Below are 21878 nucleotides of genomic sequence, written 5' to 3' on the forward strand. Positions count from 1 at the left end.
CATCCACACTTCTAGCCTAAACAGGCTCTCGTATGAGGGAAGGCATGATAGAGTATAAAACATATTTTTGAGCCTCAACTATCAGCTTAATCTTTTAGTTGAATTGGTTCTCTAACATGGTATTAAAGTCCTCCCCCCACTTTCATTTGGAATATTAAGCGCTGGGTATGAAGAGGGCCCATGTTGCATCCACACTTCTAGCCCAAACGGCTCTCGTGTGAGGGGCATGATAGAGTATAAAACATATTCATGGGCCTCAACCATTAGTTTCAGCTTTTTGTTAAGTTGGTCCTTCAACACTTTAGTACTCTCACTCTCTCTCCCTCTCCCTCTCCTTGATAGAGTTTTTTTTTTTTTTTTAGTCGTCCTAAAGGACACTAAATTTCATTCATGAAAGTCATACGAGATCTATAATTGAAAATCAACAATAATAAAAATGAATTTAGCAAAATCAAACAAGAATTAATCATATTGGGGAAGGGCTAAAAATTCAAATACATAAATATAATAATTTGACACATTCTGATAGACATTTAATATATGTATAATCCTATAATTGCTTTTTGAAATGACAACCATAATTTTTTAAAACACAAATTATTGGGTGCCACACCCGCACCCAAGTGTTTGTGCGGCAGGCTGATTTCTTTTCCTTTCTCTTTCTCTCTCTTTCTCTCCTCCCTTCTCTTTTTCTCTCCTCTTATCCTCCTTTTTGTCAGCAAAGCTAGTACCATTGATAAGATTTTGCAAGTAAATTTACATTTCTAATACTCAATTTCGTTTTTTTTTTTTTTTGTGTGTTTTGTGTTGGATTGAGGTTAGACTTTGAGGTTCAATTCGTCGGGGGTGAGTAAGGCGGCGGAGACTCCGTTGGTGGAGGAGATTGTAATGGCAGGGCTAACAACGGCGGCGACTGCAGTGGTTGCTTTTTCCGGTGAGGATGAGGTAGACCAAACGACGTCGCACTTGTTGAGTTCTTCTTCTTCGTGTGTGTTTGGGGTATTTGTTGAGGGTTGGTGGGTTGAATGAAGGGGTATTTGTTTTGTATTTTTTTCTGTGAGGAAATCCAAATTGCTACTTTCTCTTTTTTTTTTTAGAAAGAAAGAGAAGAAGAGGGGAATAGAGGAAAGAGAGAGAAATGATTGTGAGTATGTTGTTAATATTAGCCAATAAAAAAATATATATTACCATTAGAATGAACATATCAACTAATTACTGTCTTATATCAGTCAACATTAGGAACATATAAGACATTAGTAAAAAAAAAACATATCAGCCAACAAGAGGAGTATATCAGCAAAAAAAAAAGATACATATAAGCCAATAAGAGGAGTATATCAGCCAACAAAAGATACATATAAGTCAATAAGAAGATTATATCACCACTAAACTTTTGGCAAATTGCGACCGTTTTTCTATGACCGTCATTAAAATGGTCGCAAAATATGAAATTTGCGACCTTTGTGGGCTATTAAGCCGTCGCAAAGCTATATAAATATTATTTTTTAAAAAAATATGAGTGCAAAATAATTCTAAATAAAAATAAATTGTTTACGACCTCTTTTAACGGTCGCAAATAGCACAAATTGCGACCGTTTAAGAGTCGGTCGCAATTCTTCTACCGCTTTAACCAGTCACAAAATGATTATTTTAAAAAAAAAAGTATAAACTGTTAGCTAACTCACCCTAACCCTAATTTCAAACAAGAACGCCGCTCCCTTTTCTTTCTCTCTCTCTCTCCCTTTTTCCTATTTCCTTTCTCTCTCTCCTCTTTCCTTTATTTTCTTCTCCTCCTCCCTTTGTTCTTTTTTTCACCGGCAATCTCTTCTTTTATTGTGTTCGTATCTCACAAGGTGAATCCGCTCCATTTTTGTTTTTACTTTCTTCTTCATTTTCTCCAAATCTAGAGTTTTGTTGATCGAATTTTCGTCAACAAACGAATTATGGTGTTTGGATTTTCTTCAACAAGAGAATTATTGTTTTTGTGGTCAAATTCGACCATGAAAGTTCCATATCTGGAGTTTTTATGGCTGAATTTGACCATGTAAACCCAAAGACAAATTTGTGTTTGAATTTTCGATTGATTTTTGTTCTAATTGTAATTTGATTTTTGTTCAATTTTTTTTTTCGGATTTTTTGGCCTTATTTTCGGTTGATTTTTAGGTTGATTTTTTTGGTTTAATTTGTTTTGTTCATTGTTATGGTTTGAATTTTCAAGGTATAAGTTTTGTGGGTTTAATTTTGTATGTTGAATTTTTTTGTTGTAATTTTGTGTGTTTCATTTTTGAGTGTAATCTTTTGGGTTTAATGTTTGATTTATTTTTGTGGGTATTTTAATAGGTTTAATTATTTGATAAATTCATAGTTTTTTTGGATTATAGGTGGTTATTGGTGGCGTTACTGGTGGGCGGTAATGGTGGTTTATGGTGGAAATTGGTGGTGCGGCTGGGTAGGCAGTGGGGTGTGTTTGGGCTAATTATATATATATAATTTTAGCGACCGTCTTTGGCGGTCTCAAATTGTCAGTTTCGCGACCCACACAAAAAAAGCAGTCGCAATTATTATAAATTGCGATCGTTTCATACACGGTCATTGAAAATGAGAAAACGGTCGCAATAAAATCTGCAACCACAATTAGTCGTAATTTTGGAATTTTGCGACCATGTAAATAACGTCCACCTTTATTTTCAGCGACTGAGCGGTATTTTTAGTAGTGTATCAGCCAACAAAAGATACATATAAACCAATAAGAGGAGTATACCGGCCAATAAAAGATTCATATAAGCCAACAAGAGGAGTATATCAACTAACAAAATATAAATATAAGCCAAAGCCAACAAAAGGTATTTATCAACCAGCACAAGGAACATATAAATCAGCCAACAAATTAAGCGTATTAGCCAACAAAACCAATAGGTAAGCCAACAAAATAAACATACCAGCCAACAAAATAAAACATATAAGCCAACAATTAAAATACACATATCAGTCAACTAAAGAAACATAAAGCAAAATAATGTTTGATATCAGCCAACAAAAAGAACTTATCAACAATTTTAAAAAGTATATCAACCAACAAAAAGAATACAAACCTAAAAATCATATCAGCCAAAATATGAAACATATAAGCCAACAAGTAAAACATTAATCAGCCAAGTCATCAGCACGCAATAGCCTGAATTATTTTAAAAAGTATATCATCCAACAAAATAAAACATATAAGCCTCTCTTTTTAAAATAATCAGTTTAGCTTAATGATATTTTAATTATTAGGTTACGTCCCGTGCCATGCATGGTTATTGACAAAAAAAATTATGTACGTATATACTTATCAGTGATCATATATTGTAATATCTTGTTTTTAGTCATTAACTTTTGTCTATCTCAATTGTATCCTTGAAACGGATATTATGTCTGCCACATAAAAACATATAGTAGAAAATTGTATTTTTTAAAAATATTTACAAAGATTATATTTTGCTATTCTATTTTCCATATTAATTAGTTAATTAAATGTGAATATAAAAAAAGGTAAATATCATTTCTATTTATATAGTAATTAAATTTTACAAATAATTTCCTTAAATAAATTTTCTATTTATTTTTTTTAAATACTAAGGACACACCAGAAATTGCATGTGTCATTTATGGTGTGTCTTTTAGTATATAGTTATTGATTTTTAAATGATAATATCAATTACAATTAAATTATTTCCTAATAAAAAAAAACTAATTTTTTTCTAATTTTTAAACATTTTTAATCTTTTTAATAATATAAATTGATTTTCATAAATTAATTTGGAAAAAAAAAATTCAATAATTAGAATAATTAATTTTGAAAATTTTAATGAATTTCAAAAATAAGGAAAATGAATTTAATTAAATTTAACATTTAAAAACAATTCAAAAACAAATTTTCACCATATTCCCCTCAGTATTTTTTTTATTTATCATATACCCATGAAAATTTTCAAATTCACCATATACCCTTGAGTTTGACCAAAATGTCACCAAATGCCCTTAACCTGACTAACGACGGTAAACTCCATAGCATTAAGGCTAAATAGGCCACGTGACAACTTCATTCTTATTAGTTTTTTTTTAAAAAAAATTAATTAATTTTAAAAAACTAAAAAATAATATTTTAAAACCATTTAGCCAGCCACCTTTCCCACCATGAACAACGCCATTACCTTTTGCATCAAGGAAAGGTTGCACAACAGTAGTAGGGGCGTATCATATATATATATATACACACACACACAAAGATTCCCCTTGAGATTTTGATATTCTTACCTTCATTGGCAATCAGACTACCCCCAACCCTGATGTTGGCGTCTCCTACACACCGCCTCTTCGCCCCGTCGTTTCCCTACCCTTGAACCACTATTCCCTCGCCTAAACCCCCTCCCCCATTTCCGCCCAAACCAAAACCCATCACCCAGTGCCCTTCACATTTCAGACCCGAGCCCAACTTTATCCTTCCCCCTCGACCAGCGCCGTACGTCGTTTCCCTCCCCCTAAACCACGAGCCCCGACCTCGAAACCCGCTTCCTTCCTACGCAAAACCCTAGAGAAACCCCTTCCCCACCTTTGAAACCCCCCAACTGCCCTTCCTCAACACCCTCGGAATCCCTAGCTGCTAGGGATTTCAAGGATGGGGGAGGGGTGGGCATATGATTAGTTTGTATTGAGATTTATTATTAGTTAACAGCCCTAAAAAGATGATTAAAAGTTACCAATAATGCTTGTTATGAACATTGCAAAATATTATGATTTGAACAATTAAGATGTAAATCCTGTTAATCTCTTCATGGGTTAGATGAATGCATAATATAATATTAAAAAGTCTTTGCTCCATTAAGTCGTCAAGAATCAAGATGCTTATGTCTAAGGTTCAATTCTCATTGTTCTTTTTACCCTTTTAAGTCCTTATAGACAAGAACCATTTCAATGATATTATACTTTCCCTTCAATAACATTATTAAACATTAATCACCAAACTTTACCTTTTCACTCTCTCACATTATTAATATAATATTTCTAATTATGTTCTTTGTCTTTTGTCCCTTAATAATTGTCTCAATTTCCTTTAAAAATCATCCTTTAAAGATTAAATTATACCATGAACGTACATTAGAGACCACAACTGAAAATTACTTTAGGTCTTACAATTTTTTTTCTCCTCAATTTCACTCAACCAAAACTATAAAGTAGATATGGTTACGGAGCAAATAATACGTAAAGCATATAAAATTTGGTATTTTGAAAATACATATCAAGACTATTAGATGAATCTATAAAGGTCTAACAATTAGACGAATCTAGTAAGAAACTTGTATTTTCTAAGAGTTAATTGTCTTGATTATTTCCTAGGTTTTGTAAATGTCACACTTCTAATTCCTTAAATGGCATATATAGAAAAGATATTGTGTGTAACTGGACTCGTCATCCGGGAGTCCAATCACTAGGTACCAACAATTTAACAGCTTGTTTGGTAGCTTGTGTACACTGTACAACGTGCATATTTCATGCAAAATGTACAATTTGGTGCAGCAAAGAGAATTTTTTTTTTTTTTTTTTTTGTGTTTAGAGAGCCACAAGCCCACAAGGGTGGGGTGAGAATCAATCCCAATATCTCTTAGAACCTGGAGGGAAGTTCTAATCATTTGAGTTATCCCTCACTCTTAGCAAAGAGAATTAATAATCATTATAACGCTTTTTTTTTTACAAACACTATAACGCATATTACTAAAACAATTCAATTGAGTAGGGTTTCGCACCCAAAATAAAAATAAAACAAAGGCTTCCAAAGGTTAAAGTTCCTCAACGCGCTCTTGAAAATTTTGGCTAAATCTAAATATGTCCCTTTCAAATTTCTATTCTTAAACTCTATCTCCCAATCCTTCATCTACTTGTCTTTCATCCTGTTAATTTCTTTCATTTCCTATTTTCTCCTATTTATGTAAAAGGCTTTAATCCTAACAAGATCTTTGGAGAAACTTCATAGGGTACAATATTTGCATATGAAAACTATCAAAATTAAATTTTTACAAAAAATAAGCACTGAAGCTCTGAAGGATCATGACTTTGCAGCAAGGGCAATGTGCTAGAGACGCCTAGAGTAACAACTCGACTCAACCATCCACAATCTTAGGACCTCTATATGGCGCCCCAAAAACTGTCAAGCCGCGAGGTTTCTCTCTCTCTTGAAGCCATGCAAGACGATCCTTTTCCTGTTCAAGCCCATATAGGCCATCTACTGTGACAAATGAATTAGATAAGCTGTATTATGTTACCATTAAAGTAAATTGCAATAATTATTTTTAAAAAACCTAAGGCATCGAAACAGCTTCTCAAATAAACTTCAAACCCTCATACACATGAAGCAAACTAGCACTTAATTAAAGGGGACAATCATTTACAACTTTTATAAAAAATAAACACTCCAAATAACTTCTTGGTCACTAAATAGCAAATTAAGTAAATGAATTTATTACTTAATTTAATGAGCTAAATGGCTAAAATTTCAGGAGTGAGAAAGTTAATTCAAAATATAGAGGAACATTTTAGTTTACTGTTCATCTCATCACCCACGAAATTGATTTTGGGATACTAGTTAGTCAATTAAAAAAGAAGACTAGAGTTGAAAGCTCTAACAATTCAGATTCCCATTAACCAGCATAACCCTATTTCATAAACTCTTGATTCTGTCATGAAATATTTTCACATGCAGCTGTGGTAACAGTCACAACAATCACATTGGATCATGTACGTTTATAGGAAATGACCATGATGCACAAGGTAAACAGCAAGCTCCTGCTAAAGTAATAACATAACACCAAAGGAAAAAGATCGGGTTTTTCTAGTACTACCTCCTGTTACTAGATGTTCTCAACAATTTCCTCATTAGTACTTTACTAAGTGCTTAAACGCTTTTACTTTATTCCATTTTTTATAATCCCCATTTACTACCTTACCTTTTCTTATCCGATTATCCCCATAATATTTAGATATTCTTTACAATTTCCTTATTTGTCCATTACTAGAAGTTTAATCACTTTATTCCATTTTTAATAAATTCCTTTTACTATTTTACCTTCCCTAACCTCCACAATATTTACACTAGTCTACTCACTTTCACTTGCTTCTTCATCATTTTTCTTACATAAATCCACCTTTTAGTTTCTTTCTTACTTTATCCTCTTTTCTTTTACACTCACCACATCAACATTCTCCAATTGCCTTAACTACCATAAAAATATAAGCAATAACTTTTTGACCAAAAAAAATTAGCAAATGTATCTATAGTGTTGCTAACTAGTGAACAATACCTTCTAATTTTCCTTAAGGTTAGACCACTACCACAAAGAAATATTTAGCATTGGGCAAAAGAAGGTCCATGCAGCATCCCGTGTCCAAAGGGCTTTTGTATAAGGGGTGTGACCGAAAATAAAACTATTAGCTGACTCATTCCAAGCATGGTATCTAGGCTCTTTAACAATTAGGTGTTAATATCAAGCCACTGGTTAAGGGACTTTTATTAGATGTTCATTCCCTAATGGGAATTATAAATGTGTGCCTTATAGCGTGCTCTAATTCTAAGGGATCACGTGTGGGCAAATGTGAAGGGGAGTGTTAAATCCGCATTATTGTCCACATGTGATTCGTCTCACACCAGAAAAACAGATAAAATATAACCTTAAAAGCTTAAGGAATTACTCTTGCTATCACCATTTGGTTTTAGTATAAAATCTCAAACTTCATAATATCTAACACCACAAGTTTGAAGATTTTGAGATAGGAGGTTAGAGTAGTTGGCTAGTTCCCTGACTTTCAGGCGTGAGGCCAGGTGTCGAATCTAATCTCATCAAGTACATTCTAGGAGGGATTTTTCTTACATCGCCCCTTATAGGATAGACATTCTTCTTACCATTAAAATTAAATATAAAAAAAAAATAATAAGTTATGTTTTGTATAAAATGGACTAAAAAAGTTTTCAGTTTGTTCACAATGATCTATGAAAATAATTACTCGCATACAACATCATTACAAGCAGAATAGCTATTTTTTTATATTATAACAGTAAAAATTGTTAGGTCACGAACACCTAAATCACTTGTTATGTAGGGATAAAAGCTATATTCTTATTTAAGTATATTTTTAATCATTGTTACGATAATAAATTTAAATTACACTTCCGTCTACTTTGGTAGTTTTTTTTAGCTAGTAAATAATGATAATCAAACAAAGTATAATTAATACAATACATTAATACTAAATGGGATGTATTAATTAGTAATAACTAAATCGGTTGTTCCTATTATTATTTTCTATGTTGAATATAAAGGATGTTTACGTTCTTTGTTAAAAAAAAAAACTAGTGGTTAAAAAGGGTTGAAGACTGCCAAAGGTCATCTTCTAAAATACCCACCAAACAATTCTCCACAAACTACTAAAACACTACATAGTATCAAATAATATTTCCTCGGTTTTTCCAACTTCTCACTTTCCATTTTCATCCATTTTTCTAAGTTCCATTCACTTTGCTTTAGTTCATTCCTTTATGAAAACTATTTTTTTCATTTTGTTATCACCATATCCCCACTTTGTAGGGCCTAATTTATTTAACAAAACTCTACTCTTTATCTCTTTACCCATGCATGGTCCCTATTTTCACTTTTTCTAGGTTTGCGTAGTTACTGAGTAGAAACTCAAGAAAACGGAGGAGTGTAATTAAGAATGTGATTATGATTTCATTAGCAGAAAATCTATAATTTTGGCAATTCAATTCAAACAATAAATTCTGTTACAACTTCAGTCGTGATGCAATCAATATTTTTTTTTTTAAAAAAATCGTTATAATTTCCGGTGAAATATATATACTATTGATTTTTCACTACTAACAAGACTAAATGGTTAATAGAATAGCCATCCAACACAATATTAAATGGCTAACTACATAACATACAATAAACATAACAAATGATTCAGTACTTCTCCATTTCAAAGACCCAATTCAGCTTAAATATCGCATATTTTTAAGATATTTTTACCATTTCATAGTGGTGACAGTATAACCACAAAGCAGGTACCTGATAAATGATCGAAAGGATATTCCTTATAGTATGTACAGTGCCGACCATCAGGATCAGAGTATGGAGGGCCCAGAACATCAAGAACTGCACATGCTGTCATAGCTGTAAAACAATGCATATTCCCACCTGCTACTGGATAGAGGATAGAAGTGTTGCAAGGGGCAACAAAATCTTCATTAACAGTAAGCTTTGCCAACCTAGCCGAAGGAGCATCTGTCAACCATCATATCAAATGAGTTCATCAACCCTTAGTTTGTCAAAGATAAAAACAACATGCTATTATTCTTATATAAATAAATGAATAGGGAGAAAACATATAATTTTGTGACATATTGGGATCAGCAAAAAAGAGAAATAAACATTTTAAAAACAATTAAATCTCTAAAATCATGATTATGAGTTTATGACAAATGAGGAACTAGAATAAAGAGAGCATATATACTATATCTGATGTACATGAACTACAATTGAACTTGGTGTGTGTGTTCTAACAGTTGTACACCGTTCTTTGAACTATGACTTTGAACTTTTTTGAAGGCGGGCTGAAAAGCTGATATTTCCTAAAGGCAAAATGCAAGTGACAAGAGTAGTGCTAGTGTATATAAAGCACTACTTTAAAGAAAATCTTACCGTCTGAAACAGTGGTGGTGTAAGGATCGCCTTTTACCCAATCATATGATTTGATATGCATGGTCCCAAAGAGAAGTTTGCTGAAAACAGTCATTCCTGGATGGTTATGAAGGGGCAATACACCTGACGGCGGCAAGCAAAATATTCCAATCTACAATATTAAAACAATTAATCAAACTAATTGCACCACTTTATTAAAGAATCTAAAGATAGATCGATACAATGAGTACAACGAACCATACCGAAAACTTGTCACATTCATATAGGTGCAGGTAAGTTATGATAGGAGCTCGACTATTCCCAATCCTAATGGATCTAAAGTATGGCAATTCTGGGCTTAATCCAACATCATTTTGTGTCAAGATATCTGTAGACACAAATCATTTAATAGTGAGATTCTCAAGGAATTCTACTATAGAGTTTAATACTAATATATGACTGAAAAACCCTTGACTTATTGCACTAAAATTTTTTTTTTTTTTTTAAAAGTAGAAAGATGTTCTTGCTTCAAGAACAAACTCAAGAAAGGTCATGGAATAAAAACTTAAGTAGTGAAGAATAAGATTATTCTACAATACAACCACCATCAGCAAGAAAACATACATGCATCCATATTTAAACACACAATAAGGCCACGCAAAAGAACAACTATGTTTTCCATGAGGCTTAAGCTATTCAGAAAAAATCCAACCCCAACTTTACGAAGATAAGATTCATTAGGATGTTCAAAACAGCAGTAAGGTGGCCAACACCGATCTGACCCGACTCAGAAGGAAAAAAATAAACAAATTCGGATTTCGGTTTGGCTCAAAAATTGAGCATGACTCAAATTCAAAATAAACCTAGCCCAGCCCAACTTTACCAAACTCAACCTATACACTCGAATTGACACCTCTACACAGCACGTGTAAAATTTTTAGAACAGGAAGCAATATGCTAAGATAGATTCAGAAGGATCTAGAATAGAAGAAAAATGCAATGTAAATATAGTAATTTTCACGTATCAATATGTAATTTAACCGAGCATTTAATAATATGTACTACCTTGGCTCTTTAAAGTTTCCGACACTAACTATTTGCACGCAAATTAACACAATTGGAAAAAGAATATTTTTGTGGTGGTGCGTGTAAGAAAAAAGGTGGATACGGAAGACAATTAAATGAGAAAAAGTGGGTGGGTGTAAGAAAGCATAGTTCAGAACGTGTGCATCTGAATCATGGTACACTAGTGCGTTTTTAGACAAGTTTTGTATGGAGTAACTTGGAAAGTAGAAGTGAATTACATTAACCTGTTCCCCTGTAGCAAACATACCATATTCTAATTAATAACACTAATATAAATGGAAACTATCAACAAAGTGAAAAAAATAGGGATTGCTTTCAATTAATGTATATCCTAACACTGTTTGTGAGCATAAAAAGAATATGATCTTTTAACAGCAGAAAGAAACATGGTAGAAAAGAAGAATTAATAAATACATAAATACATAAGCAAACTATACATGAAAATTTGACATATACCAAGTTGCATTAGAAATGTTCACTTATTTTATTTATGCAATTCACACATGACTTTTTTAAGCATCACAACTATAGCTAGTTGCATTATTATTTTGCGCTCAACTATATAATAATCCCATAAAAGTATTTTATTAAAAAGGCATCGGTCAACAAGTTACATATAGTTTATAGAATTTTCATACACCTTAGTAAATTATTAACTATGAAACAATTCAAATAAGACAGCACGAGTACCAATAAAAAATTTGAAACCTCCCATATTGAATTTAAAAATATACTCCATTCTTTACTTAGAAGTTACTGTAGTTACTATAGTAGCATTCCTACTGTGCCACTACTAGTACTAAGTGATGAGAAGATGATAGAAATAACACAAATATGGGGTATTATGAAGAGTCACACAATGAGTAACTACTATAAATTGATTATTGTAAGACCAATCATCTTTCTCAAAATGCTAAAATCATTTGTCGGGGGTAAAAAGAGTCACAAAAGTCAATGATGTAAAATGGGTAAGACGGAAATGACCAGCTAAATTAGTTAACATCTATCATCGGTAATAAATCTTAAATAAATAGTATCATGCAATATGACTGGGGACAACATCAAATGAATCGTTCAGATGTTATGGAAGCACTGCTGTTTAGACACAAAAGAAAGTACCTTCTCATGGCTTTTCTTTTTTTACCCAAAAGGCTTATAAAAATCCAAATTTCCAAAAATGGCATACAATAAGGAATCAAAGTCAAACTCAGTATAACAGGATCTTCTATTAAAATTCATCGAAATGATAAAATTCTTTTTTTAATCTATTTAAAACCTAAGCAAAAAAACATTTACTTGCATTTCTCCAACAATCAACCTCATATATATAAATATACCAACACACTAACATTGCTGAATTAAGATGACCAACACACCAACATAGCTAAATAAAATGACGTTGCCAACACACCAACATTGCTGAATTAAGTTGTTCAATTTAAAAAAAAACACTACTGCATTTATATAGGTAAAACTAAACTATTTTTAAAAGTTCTTTCTGTTTAACTGTTTTGATTTGACTGCGACAATTTTACACAACAAGTTGAAACAATAAGAACTATTAGAAATAGATAACTCTACATTAAAAATAGATCTCAATTCCCAAAATATAATAAATTCATACTCTATTTGCCAAAAAAAAAAAAGAACAATTCAACAAAACATACTCAAAATAGAGCACAACCGTTCGACGTCATCGGGACGGGGGATAAACCCGACACCACCATCGGCAAACACCTCCTTACAGACGTTAAACAACGTCTGAACCGCCGCCATTTTACGATTCCGCCGTTGGTTCTTCCGGGATGACTTGCTCTTACTAGTGGTCGTTTTTTCGATATCTGTTGCTATTTTGTCACTATAATCAGGCTCAATTCCCATGAAAATAATTTCAATAAATCCACCAAATGGGTGATTTAAAATTTTCTTTAAAACCCAAAATTTTAATCTGGGCTACCAATAAATTAACTCATTTTTTTAAAAAAAAATGGTGTTATGAAAATCCCAAGAAAAAAAATTAAAAATGGTTGTTTTATTTATTTATTTATTTTTGTACTAGTTTGTAAGTTGCCAAAAAATGAGGAAGATCAAGTACAAAAAAAAAAGTAAAAAAAAAGAAAATTTTTGATGTGAAATTTAAGAACAAAGTTGTTGACACCGTAAGAAGGAGAAATTGAGGAAGAAGAAAGAGTATAAAAAGGGGTGATTTTTTAGGATGGATAACAATAACAGTTGGTTTTTTTAGGAGAGAGAAAACCATGGGCTATTCAATTTTTCCAGTGGACTGTTTTAATACCAGATTTTTTTATTAAATTGGAAATAATCTTGACCTCTTTATTAGTATTGATTTTGGATTTTCTTACACTATTAAGGAAGTAAAAATAATTTAGAAATACTACTTTAAATTCCAAAATATTACCTTCATAAAGAGGAGTTACATCATGGGGTTTGAATTTTCTTAATGTTCTACCCCTTGTGTTGGTTGTTTTCTCATCTATCTATACTATTCACTTGGACACTATTATCTCTGACATTAATGCATTTTAAGGTTTTTTTTACTTCTAAATTAGGGTAGATTAAAATTCTTCTCTTTACCATATTTTTGAAAAAATCATGTCAAATTATTTAATACGGAGTACTCAATATTTTTTTTTAAAAAAAATGAAAAGTATTAATATTTTGCATTATTCATATAAACCACTTTGACTCGTAGGTATTAGTGATTTATACATAAGAAAGCTATAGTTTAATTTTTAATTAATACTTGTTGGCATCATCTCAATGAATAGTTAATAACGTTCAATTGTTATAAGTTTTATTTATTAATAATAAAAGATATTGTTGGTCAAAATTTTATATTGACATACGTACCTGAAATAAAAAAACGGAGTACTAATTAATGATATAATTATTTTTTATAAGTGTTGCATGAGATAAAAGTTTTCTCGAACTAATAAAATTTCTTTTTTATTTAAATGTTTTTATTTGATTGACCATAGATGTCAATGTAGAATTTTGGTACTTATACCAATGCAGAATATTGAAAAATAATATCTTTAATTTTTAAAATTGGACGTTGTGATTTAATGAATTAAATAATTTTTAAATGCTAAAATTACTTATAATTCATTTTCCTTATTTTAGGAAGTTCATTTCAAAATTTTCAAAGTTAACTATTATATTTGATTAATTTCCAAATTAATTTATGAAATTCATTTTTTTATTATTAATAAAATTATAGATCAGAAAAATAAAATAAATTAAATTATTTGTCAAGAAATAATTAAATTGATTTCAATTAATACTAACACTAAAATATAATTCAAAAATTATTAAATCTTAACCATTCATTTAAAAAAAAAAAGTTATGTTTGCCACTTTCAAACTTCAACCACAAAATCATCCTTATTCATAAATTTGAAATACTCCCTCCATCTTTCTTATAAAAAAAATCCCTCCATCCCTTATTTTTTTGCCCTTATAAGTGAACTTACTTTAAATTTTAGCTGAAAAAGTTTATGAAAGAGAAAAGTGGTGAGACTAATGTACTAGTTGTGAGGGTAAAAGTGTGATCCCTAGAAAACTAACATGCAGAAAACTTAAAGAGACTGGCTAAAAAGAAAAACAAAACAAATATAAAGGGACGGGGAGTATAAGGGTGCGTTCGATTCACCTGATTTTCACTTATATGAACTTAACTTAACTTAACTTATTTGAACTTACCTAAACTTACCTTAACTTTATTAAACTAATCTTATCTTATTAAAACTTATTTTAGTTGTTATTTGAACTTGGGCAACCCTTATCTATCAGAATTTATTTTAAATTAAACTTATCTGAACTTATTTTTCCTAAACTTAACTGAATTTATTTGAACTTATTAGACCTAAAATAAGTAAAAATAAGATGAACATAATAGACCTAAAAAGTTCATATTTAAAAGTTACATTAAGATAGTTCTAACAAATACCCATATGACCATATTTTTCTTACTACTTCTACTATTCCATTAATAAAGGTATCAAGTTTGACATCCCTAAATATAAGTAATTCCATTCAAATATATGTAATTACAAGTATATGATAATTAAAATTTATAAAAACGTCGATATTATAAAATCAATAGTAATACTTATCCAACAACATTTTTCATGATAACATTTATTTATAACATGCATGTTATTCCCTCCATCCTTTAATTACACGGGAATTAAGGAACTTGAAATATCCTAAGAGCATCCACAATGGCTAGCTACATGTACATGTAGTTTTGGGTTGTCACATCATAAATCTCCAAGCTACATGATTTAAGCTACAACCTTTACAATAGTAAGCCACATTCTTTTATACTCCCTCCATCCCATAATACTTGACACAGTTTCCATTTACCTCCGTCGTACAATTCTTGAAACATTACTACAAATAGAATAAGACCCCTAATTAAAAAAAAAACCCACATTTTCTCTCTCATCACCTACCCCACTCTCACCCTACTTTGTTGTTTTCTTACACTATAAAAATACAAAAGAGAATAGTTTATACAATAAACAAATATTTTGAATGGACCCACTTGTAGTTTTCTTAAACTACATGTCCACCCCAACATCCCAAGTATTACAGAACGGAGGAAACATAAATAAATAATAAATAAATAAACAAAGAAAGAAATACATAAAATATATTAAACAAATAAATATTATAACATTGGGTGGAGTGAACTACATAGCTCTTTAGAGCTATGTAATTTGGGTTAGCTACAAGAGGTTGTAGCTCCACAATGGCTAGCATGTAGCTATAATTGCTAGCAGGTACTTATGCATAACCATTGTGGATACTCTTAAAACCCATGATTGAGAAGTACAAAGGGAATAAAAAGCCATTTATTATTGTTAATTTGAATAAAATAAAACAGAATGAAATTAAATGCTTGCACATGTCAACAATCCTTTACGAAAAAAAAGACCAATGATATTTGTTTATGAAAAATAAATGGACCAATCAAATTCATTTAATATGCTGCATATGGATTGCAATTGTTCAAATGGGGAATGAGGAGGAGAGAGAATAAAATATATTTGTGCAACCATTAAATGCCAAAAGCAGTAAAAAAAATAGTGCCACATCATACTTATTTGGGGAATATTGTGGGGACATTTTGGAAAATAAATTTGGAGAATAAGGATAATTTGGTAAACAAATCACTTACTAAAAAAGAATATAGGCATCTAATTTTAAAATCCTAAACAAGGAAAATAGACATCTAATTAAGGGACAGATGGAGTAGTAAAAAACTATAGCCAAATTAAGTAAATAAATAATGAAAATGGTCAAAGTGTATGCCAACTATTATGGAATGGGAGAAGTATAAAAAAGTTATTAATGTTAATTAAAGTGGAATATGTAAATGGTGTAAAAAGTCAAAGTTAAGAAATTAAAAATACGAAGGAATTGAAGTACATTTTAATATTATATCAATCTCCAATCATGATCCTCACTCAAACCCAATAATATTTTTCTTATAATTTTAATAAATTATATTATTATTAACTCTATTATGTTTACCTAAAATTTTTGAATTCCCCAAGTACCCACTTATATTTTATAATATTATAGTTAAGCAATTATCTCACAAAAATTATTATGAATGCAAAGAAATAAATGAAGCAATCGTGAAAAAGTCAAAAAACAAAAACTAAAATGATGATGAAATTGATATAAACGAATGCATTTTTTTTAGCTCAAAATTTCAGATTTAGGCCCTGATCTCTTCACCTTAAAGTAAAAATAATTTCAGTTCAATAAAAATAAGTCCAGTTCAGTAAAATTAATTTCAGTTTAGTAAAAATAATTTCAGTTCAGTAAAAATAAGTTCAGTTCAGTAAAATTTAGTTTTCTTAAAGAAGAATTATAATAGAAAATCAGTAAAAATAATTCCTGTTCAGTAAAAATAATTTCAGTTCAGTTAAATTAAGTTCAGTTCAGTAAAAATAATTTCAATTCAGCAAAATTAAGGTGAACAGGGCCTTACTAGAGAAAGAAAGAATGAGAAGTAAATGAAGATCTTATTTAGAGGAGAAATAAAGAAGATGCCTTTTTTAGGTTAAGGATCACGTGATAGGATTTCGGTGTAGAATAAGGGTCTATTCTCTTCAGATTATTTTCAATTCAGTTCTGTTTAGTTTATTTCAGCTCCAATGAGTTCAATTCAGTTCAGATCTTAATTTCCTTATCTCATAAAATATTCAGTTCTGTTCTGTTCAATTCAGTCAATCAGAACATGCCCTAACACTAATGTACACAGGTCCATACAAGCAATTTATTTCTCCATTTCGTTTTTAGGCTAAATTAGAAAATAACACCTGTTAAAAGACCTAATTTTGTTTTTAACACCTTAAGATTTCGAAGTTTAATTATAACACCTGTTAAAAAATAAAAATTTTGCTTTCACCACCAGATAACAGAAACTGTGACGGAATTTTTTGGTGGGGCCCACATAGTCGTTTACCCTCCAAATTCCATCCCCTTCAATTCGAATTTATCTTCTCTGTCATTTATTACCACCCAACTAATTTTGCTTCATTGAATTTCGTCTGCAAATCTTGAACAACCAAAATTACTGCGAACATTCAAACCCTATACTGATTGTTGTGATTGAGAAATTGAGTTGGAAGAGGAGGTGTCAATATTGGAGCGAAACAAGTCAGCGAGATTCCGTCAGCCATTTCGAACATCCAAAAAGCTGGGACTTTTTCGTGGATTCTGACAGCAACAGGAGTAAGATTCCAATACAGGTACCTTTCGAACCCTTTAAAGTAGTTTTCAACAAGTACTGTGTGCTGCATTATGCCATTTGTGTGGGTGCAGTAGGGTAATTTGGGAAAAAAAAATTAGGAACCCTAAGAACAGTAAAATGGGGTAATTTGTAATTAAAGTTGAATTTGATTAAATTAAGTATGATTTGGTGTAATGTGTGAATTATTTAGTTTAAATCATTGATTTTGTTGACTGTTGACTGGTTTGTCATTGTGTTGGTTTAAATATGTTTGATTTTGTTGATTAAAGTATTGCGGTTGACTGTGTAATGGGGTTAGCTATGTTGGGTTTTATTGATTTGCTTTGCATTTGTTTATTAGGTAGAAAAATGGCCGACAACGAAGATGGATTAATTGATATAGTATTTAGAGTAGGGGGTGCTTTTGTTACTAAACAAGTGTCAAAATCAAAGCATTTGCTTTGTTGGTGTGGTGGGTTATGTTATTGGAGGAGGGATGTGGTAGTGGATAAGATAGATTTGCATTATTTGAGGGTAGCTGCTGTGCATGGGTTTGTGAACTTTAATGTCCATGTCCCACCTAACTACAGACTTTGGTATAAAGAAAGAGGTAGGACCTTTAACACAGGGAGAAGGGAGTTAGTAAATGAAGAGGAAGTGAAGGGGCTGCTGGAGACAGTGAATGGGGAAGGGTATGTTGAAGTATTTGTGACTGCTAATGAAACATTAAGGCCCATACATGAGATCCAGGCCCAGTCCACTCCAGTAAAGGCTGAGAGAAAGGGGAAAGTTCAGGTAAGCCTGCTGTAGTTAGGAAGAGCCCAAGAATTAACAAAAATGAGCCTAAGGTGAGGGAGGGTGAAGAATCTCCTAAACCTAGATCTAGACAGGGGATAGAAAGGGTTGAAGGGGTTTCTGCTGAGATTAAGGGGGTTCCTGGTAGAGGGAAGTTGTTGAGTAAGGGGAAACAAAAGGGTAAAGCTAAGCTTGAAAGGGGTTCTGGCAGTGTGAAGGTGTTGGATAAGGGAAAGGGAAAAAAAAATCTGTAGGCAAAGGATTGATTTTTGAGGATAGTAGTGAGGGCAGTGAGACTGAGAGGGAAGATGAGTTTTCTTCAAGTGATGGGAGTGAGATTGACATAACTTGGGAGCCTGGAGAGGAGGAGTATGACAGTGGGGATGAGAGGTGGTTTGTGCAGAATTCTGAAGAAATTTTAGCTAAGGTAACAAGAAGTCTTGGGAAGCAGTTTGATGTACATGATGAGGGGGTTTCCAAGGATCCAAAGGCAAGGTTGACAGATAACTTGGATGTGAATGAGGTACAACTACAAGAAGAAATTGAGGGAGAATCAGATGACCTAAGGAGCTTGGATGGTTCATCTCATGAAGAGGACAAAAGTCCATGGTTTAATGACAAATCTGACTTCTCAAAGCCTATTGTACTTGTTCATAGGCTTAGGTTTAGCAGTGCTACAGTGTTGAGGAAAGCTTTAAGAGTGCATGCCATACAGAATAGGTATGAGTACTATTTTTTACACAATGATAGTACTAGGATTACTATTCAGTGTAGGAATAGGTGTGGGTGCAAGTTTGACACTAAGACAAGTAGGATGCCTTTGTGTATATGCAGGGGTGGAGTGAAGTGTAGTTTCAAGATCCATGCTACTAAGTTAAAAAGACAACAGACTTGGCAAATAAAAACCATGAAGTTGGAGCATAAATGTGTGAGAAGCAGGGAGAACAAGAAGGTCACAGCAGAGTTCATTGCTGAGAGGTATCTTGAGGAGTTCAGAACTAACCCATCATGGAAGGTTAAGAAAATCAAGGATAGGGTGCTTCATGACTTGGGGGTAGAAGTGACCTACTACAGGGCTTGGATGGCAAGATGTAGAGCTAAGTTGATCATTTTTGGTTCAGCAAGAGAGCAATATGCTAGGGTATGGGATTATGGGAAGGCTGTAATGAAATACAACCCTGGGTGTGGTTGTAATGTTGTGATTGATGGCATTGAAAAGCCTGAGCCTCCCTTGTTTATGAGGATGTTTATTTGTTTAAGGCCTTTGAAGAATGGGTTCTTGAAGGGTTGTAGGCCAATTATAGGGGTGGATGGCTGCCACTTGAAAGGAGCTTATCCAGGCCAGATTTTAGTTGCAGTCTCCAAGGATGGGAACAACAGCATTTACCCCATTTCTTGGGAAACTTGTGAGGTTGGAAACATGGAGACTTGGGTCTGGTTTCTGGAATCCTTGATGCAATGCATTGGAAGTGCAGATGGGGTAGGCTTCACCTTCATGTCAGACATGCAGAAGGTAATATTGTTTTGATTATTGTAGTCTTATTTTTTGTCCTGTTCTTTATTGTTTGAAGTGTGACAAGTAATTGTTGATGATGTTAAACAAGGACTGGTTGAAGCTCTGTCTGAAGTTGTGCCTAATGCAGAGACTAGGTTCTGTGTTAGGCACATTTGGGCAAATTTCAAGTTGAAGTTCACTGGATCAGTTTTCAAAGAGCTCTTTTGGAGTGCTGCAAGAGCAACAACATTTGTAAGTCTCTAGGTGACCTTAAATTATTTTGAATAAGTAAATGCATGATATTGTTCCTGTTCATGTACCTACTTCATGTAATAATGTTCCTGTTGTGTATAAAAGCAAAATAAGAGCAACAACAGTTGTGTATGTTATTCTTTCATGATAATGTTCCTGTTGTGATTGTAGGTTGAGTTTCAGATAGCCATGCAACAGATTAGGGAGCTTGATGAGGATGCTTACAATTATTTGGAGAAAATCCCCACTCATCACTGGTGCAGACATGCATTCAGTGACAGTTGCAGGTCCAACATGTTACTAAACAACATGTGTGAGACTTTCAACTCTGTTATCAGAGATGCAAGAGACAAACCTATCCTCACCCAAATGGAATGGATGAGGAGGTACATGATGAGGAGAAATAATGAGAAGTGGGAGGACTCCAAGGAAATCACAACCAACATCACTCCATATGTGCATAAGCTATTTCAGAGGATGAGCTATGTGGCTAGGAATTGCATAATTGAAGCTGCCAGGGATGACACTTATGAAGTGCAGCTGAATGATGACCAGGTTCTAGTTGACTTGCCAAATTGGTCTTGTTCCTGCAATCACTGGAAATTAACAGGCATCCCATGTATTCATGCATTTGCATGCATAATGGATCAGAGGGTTGATGCTGAGCAGTTTGTCCACCCCTATTACACTATGGACACTTACAGAGCAGCATATGAGCCTGCAATTCAACCTATGCCAGGCCCAAAGCATTGGGAGAGAGTGAACATGAGAGAGCCTCGTCCACCACCATTCAAACAGCAGCCTGGAAGACCTAAACAGAAGAAGAGGAAGCTGGAACCTGGGGAGGGAACATCTGCAACAGGAGGGGAGCAGGGAAGAAAGAGGAGGAAAAGTCAGTGTAGGATTTGTGGTGGATTTGGCCACTATCCCAAGACTTGCAAGGGCCCACATGAACCTGAACCAACTGAGCAGAGAACTGTAGGAAGGCCTCCTTTAAATTCACCTTGGGTAGTTGAGCAAAGGAAGAAGAGGGAGATCAAAGCTGCTAAGAAGGTATGCTGTTGGATTTGTAACTTTTCTTTTAAAATTTGTGATGAAATTAGATGTTGATACTTGTTTATTGGTATTTGTGTTTAATAAACAGAGTGCAATAGGGGCTGGTCCAAACAGCATTGGGAATAGGACTTTTCCCCAAGAGCAACCTGGCTGTGAACCATTGAGTAAGAGGAAAGGTTCACACAGTCAACAAGGGCAGCCACAAGCCAAGCATCACACCACCCCCTCTTCCAGCCAACCTGAACCCAATGCTACTGGAGTGCAGACAAGGAGGGTTAAGCTGCTGACTTCCAGACAAGGAGGGCTGACACAATGATGTTTGAATTGTTTTTCTGAACTTTAGTTGTTGGTTGTATTTTCTGAACAATCAGTTGCAATATTTGTAGCTTTACTTTTGGGTTTAGGACAAGGATCCTGTTTTGTTAAATTAATACTTTGCTTTAAGGCTTTACCAGCCAATTTTGTTAGGCACTGCAACAACAAATTTGATCAACAACTTAAATGCAATATCAACTACTTAGGTACTTACTTAATTCATTGCTTTCATAATTGTGTACATTAGTTTGCTTGCAATAGTGGTTCACTGCCACTTATAAATCATTACATTACCATATTACTGTTTCATGCAATTACTAGCATTACAAGTTATACTTAATGCATTACAAACCCCCTAATAAGAAGGATCACTAATATGACCAAACTAATCCCAACAGCA

The 21878-nt window shown here is 32.9% G+C and overlaps 2 protein-coding genes across 3 annotated transcripts; one reads left to right on the forward strand and one right to left on the reverse strand.

Annotated features, from left to right (window-relative positions):
* Positions 1 to 5565: 5565 nt before the first annotated feature.
* LOC110723406 (plant cysteine oxidase 2-like) lies at positions 5566 to 13123 on the reverse strand. Of its 2 annotated transcripts, none has more exons than XM_021902762.1 (5): positions 12461 to 13123; positions 9971 to 10095; positions 9729 to 9879; positions 9096 to 9311; positions 5566 to 6262 (listed from the first exon to the last, which is right to left on the reverse strand). In XM_021902762.1, exons 1-5 carry the CDS (start codon positions 12672 to 12674, stop codon positions 6138 to 6140), a joined length of 831 nt encoding a protein of 276 aa, XP_021758454.1. In that variant the 5' UTR covers positions 12675 to 13123; the 3' UTR covers positions 5566 to 6137. The 2 variants fall into 2 exon arrangements, with proteins under 2 accessions (XP_021758454.1, XP_021758455.1); XM_021902763.1 differs by having other exon boundaries at positions 5566 to 6259; positions 12461 to 13121.
* Positions 13124 to 20354: 7231 nt separating this feature from the next.
* Positions 20355 to 21479, forward strand: LOC110723458. The gene is made up of 2 exons (XM_021902816.1): positions 20355 to 21160; positions 21252 to 21479. The coding sequence occupies exons 1-2, from the start codon at positions 20402 to 20404 to the stop codon at positions 21477 to 21479; spliced, it is 987 nt and encodes a 328-aa protein (XP_021758508.1). The 5' UTR covers positions 20355 to 20401.
* Positions 21480 to 21878: the final 399 nt, after the last annotated feature.

Source organism: Chenopodium quinoa, unplaced genomic scaffold (assembly GCF_001683475.1).
Source record: "Chenopodium quinoa cultivar QQ74 unplaced genomic scaffold, ASM168347v1, whole genome shotgun sequence".
In the NCBI taxonomy this organism is placed as follows: Eukaryota; Viridiplantae; Streptophyta; class Magnoliopsida; order Caryophyllales; family Amaranthaceae; genus Chenopodium; species Chenopodium quinoa.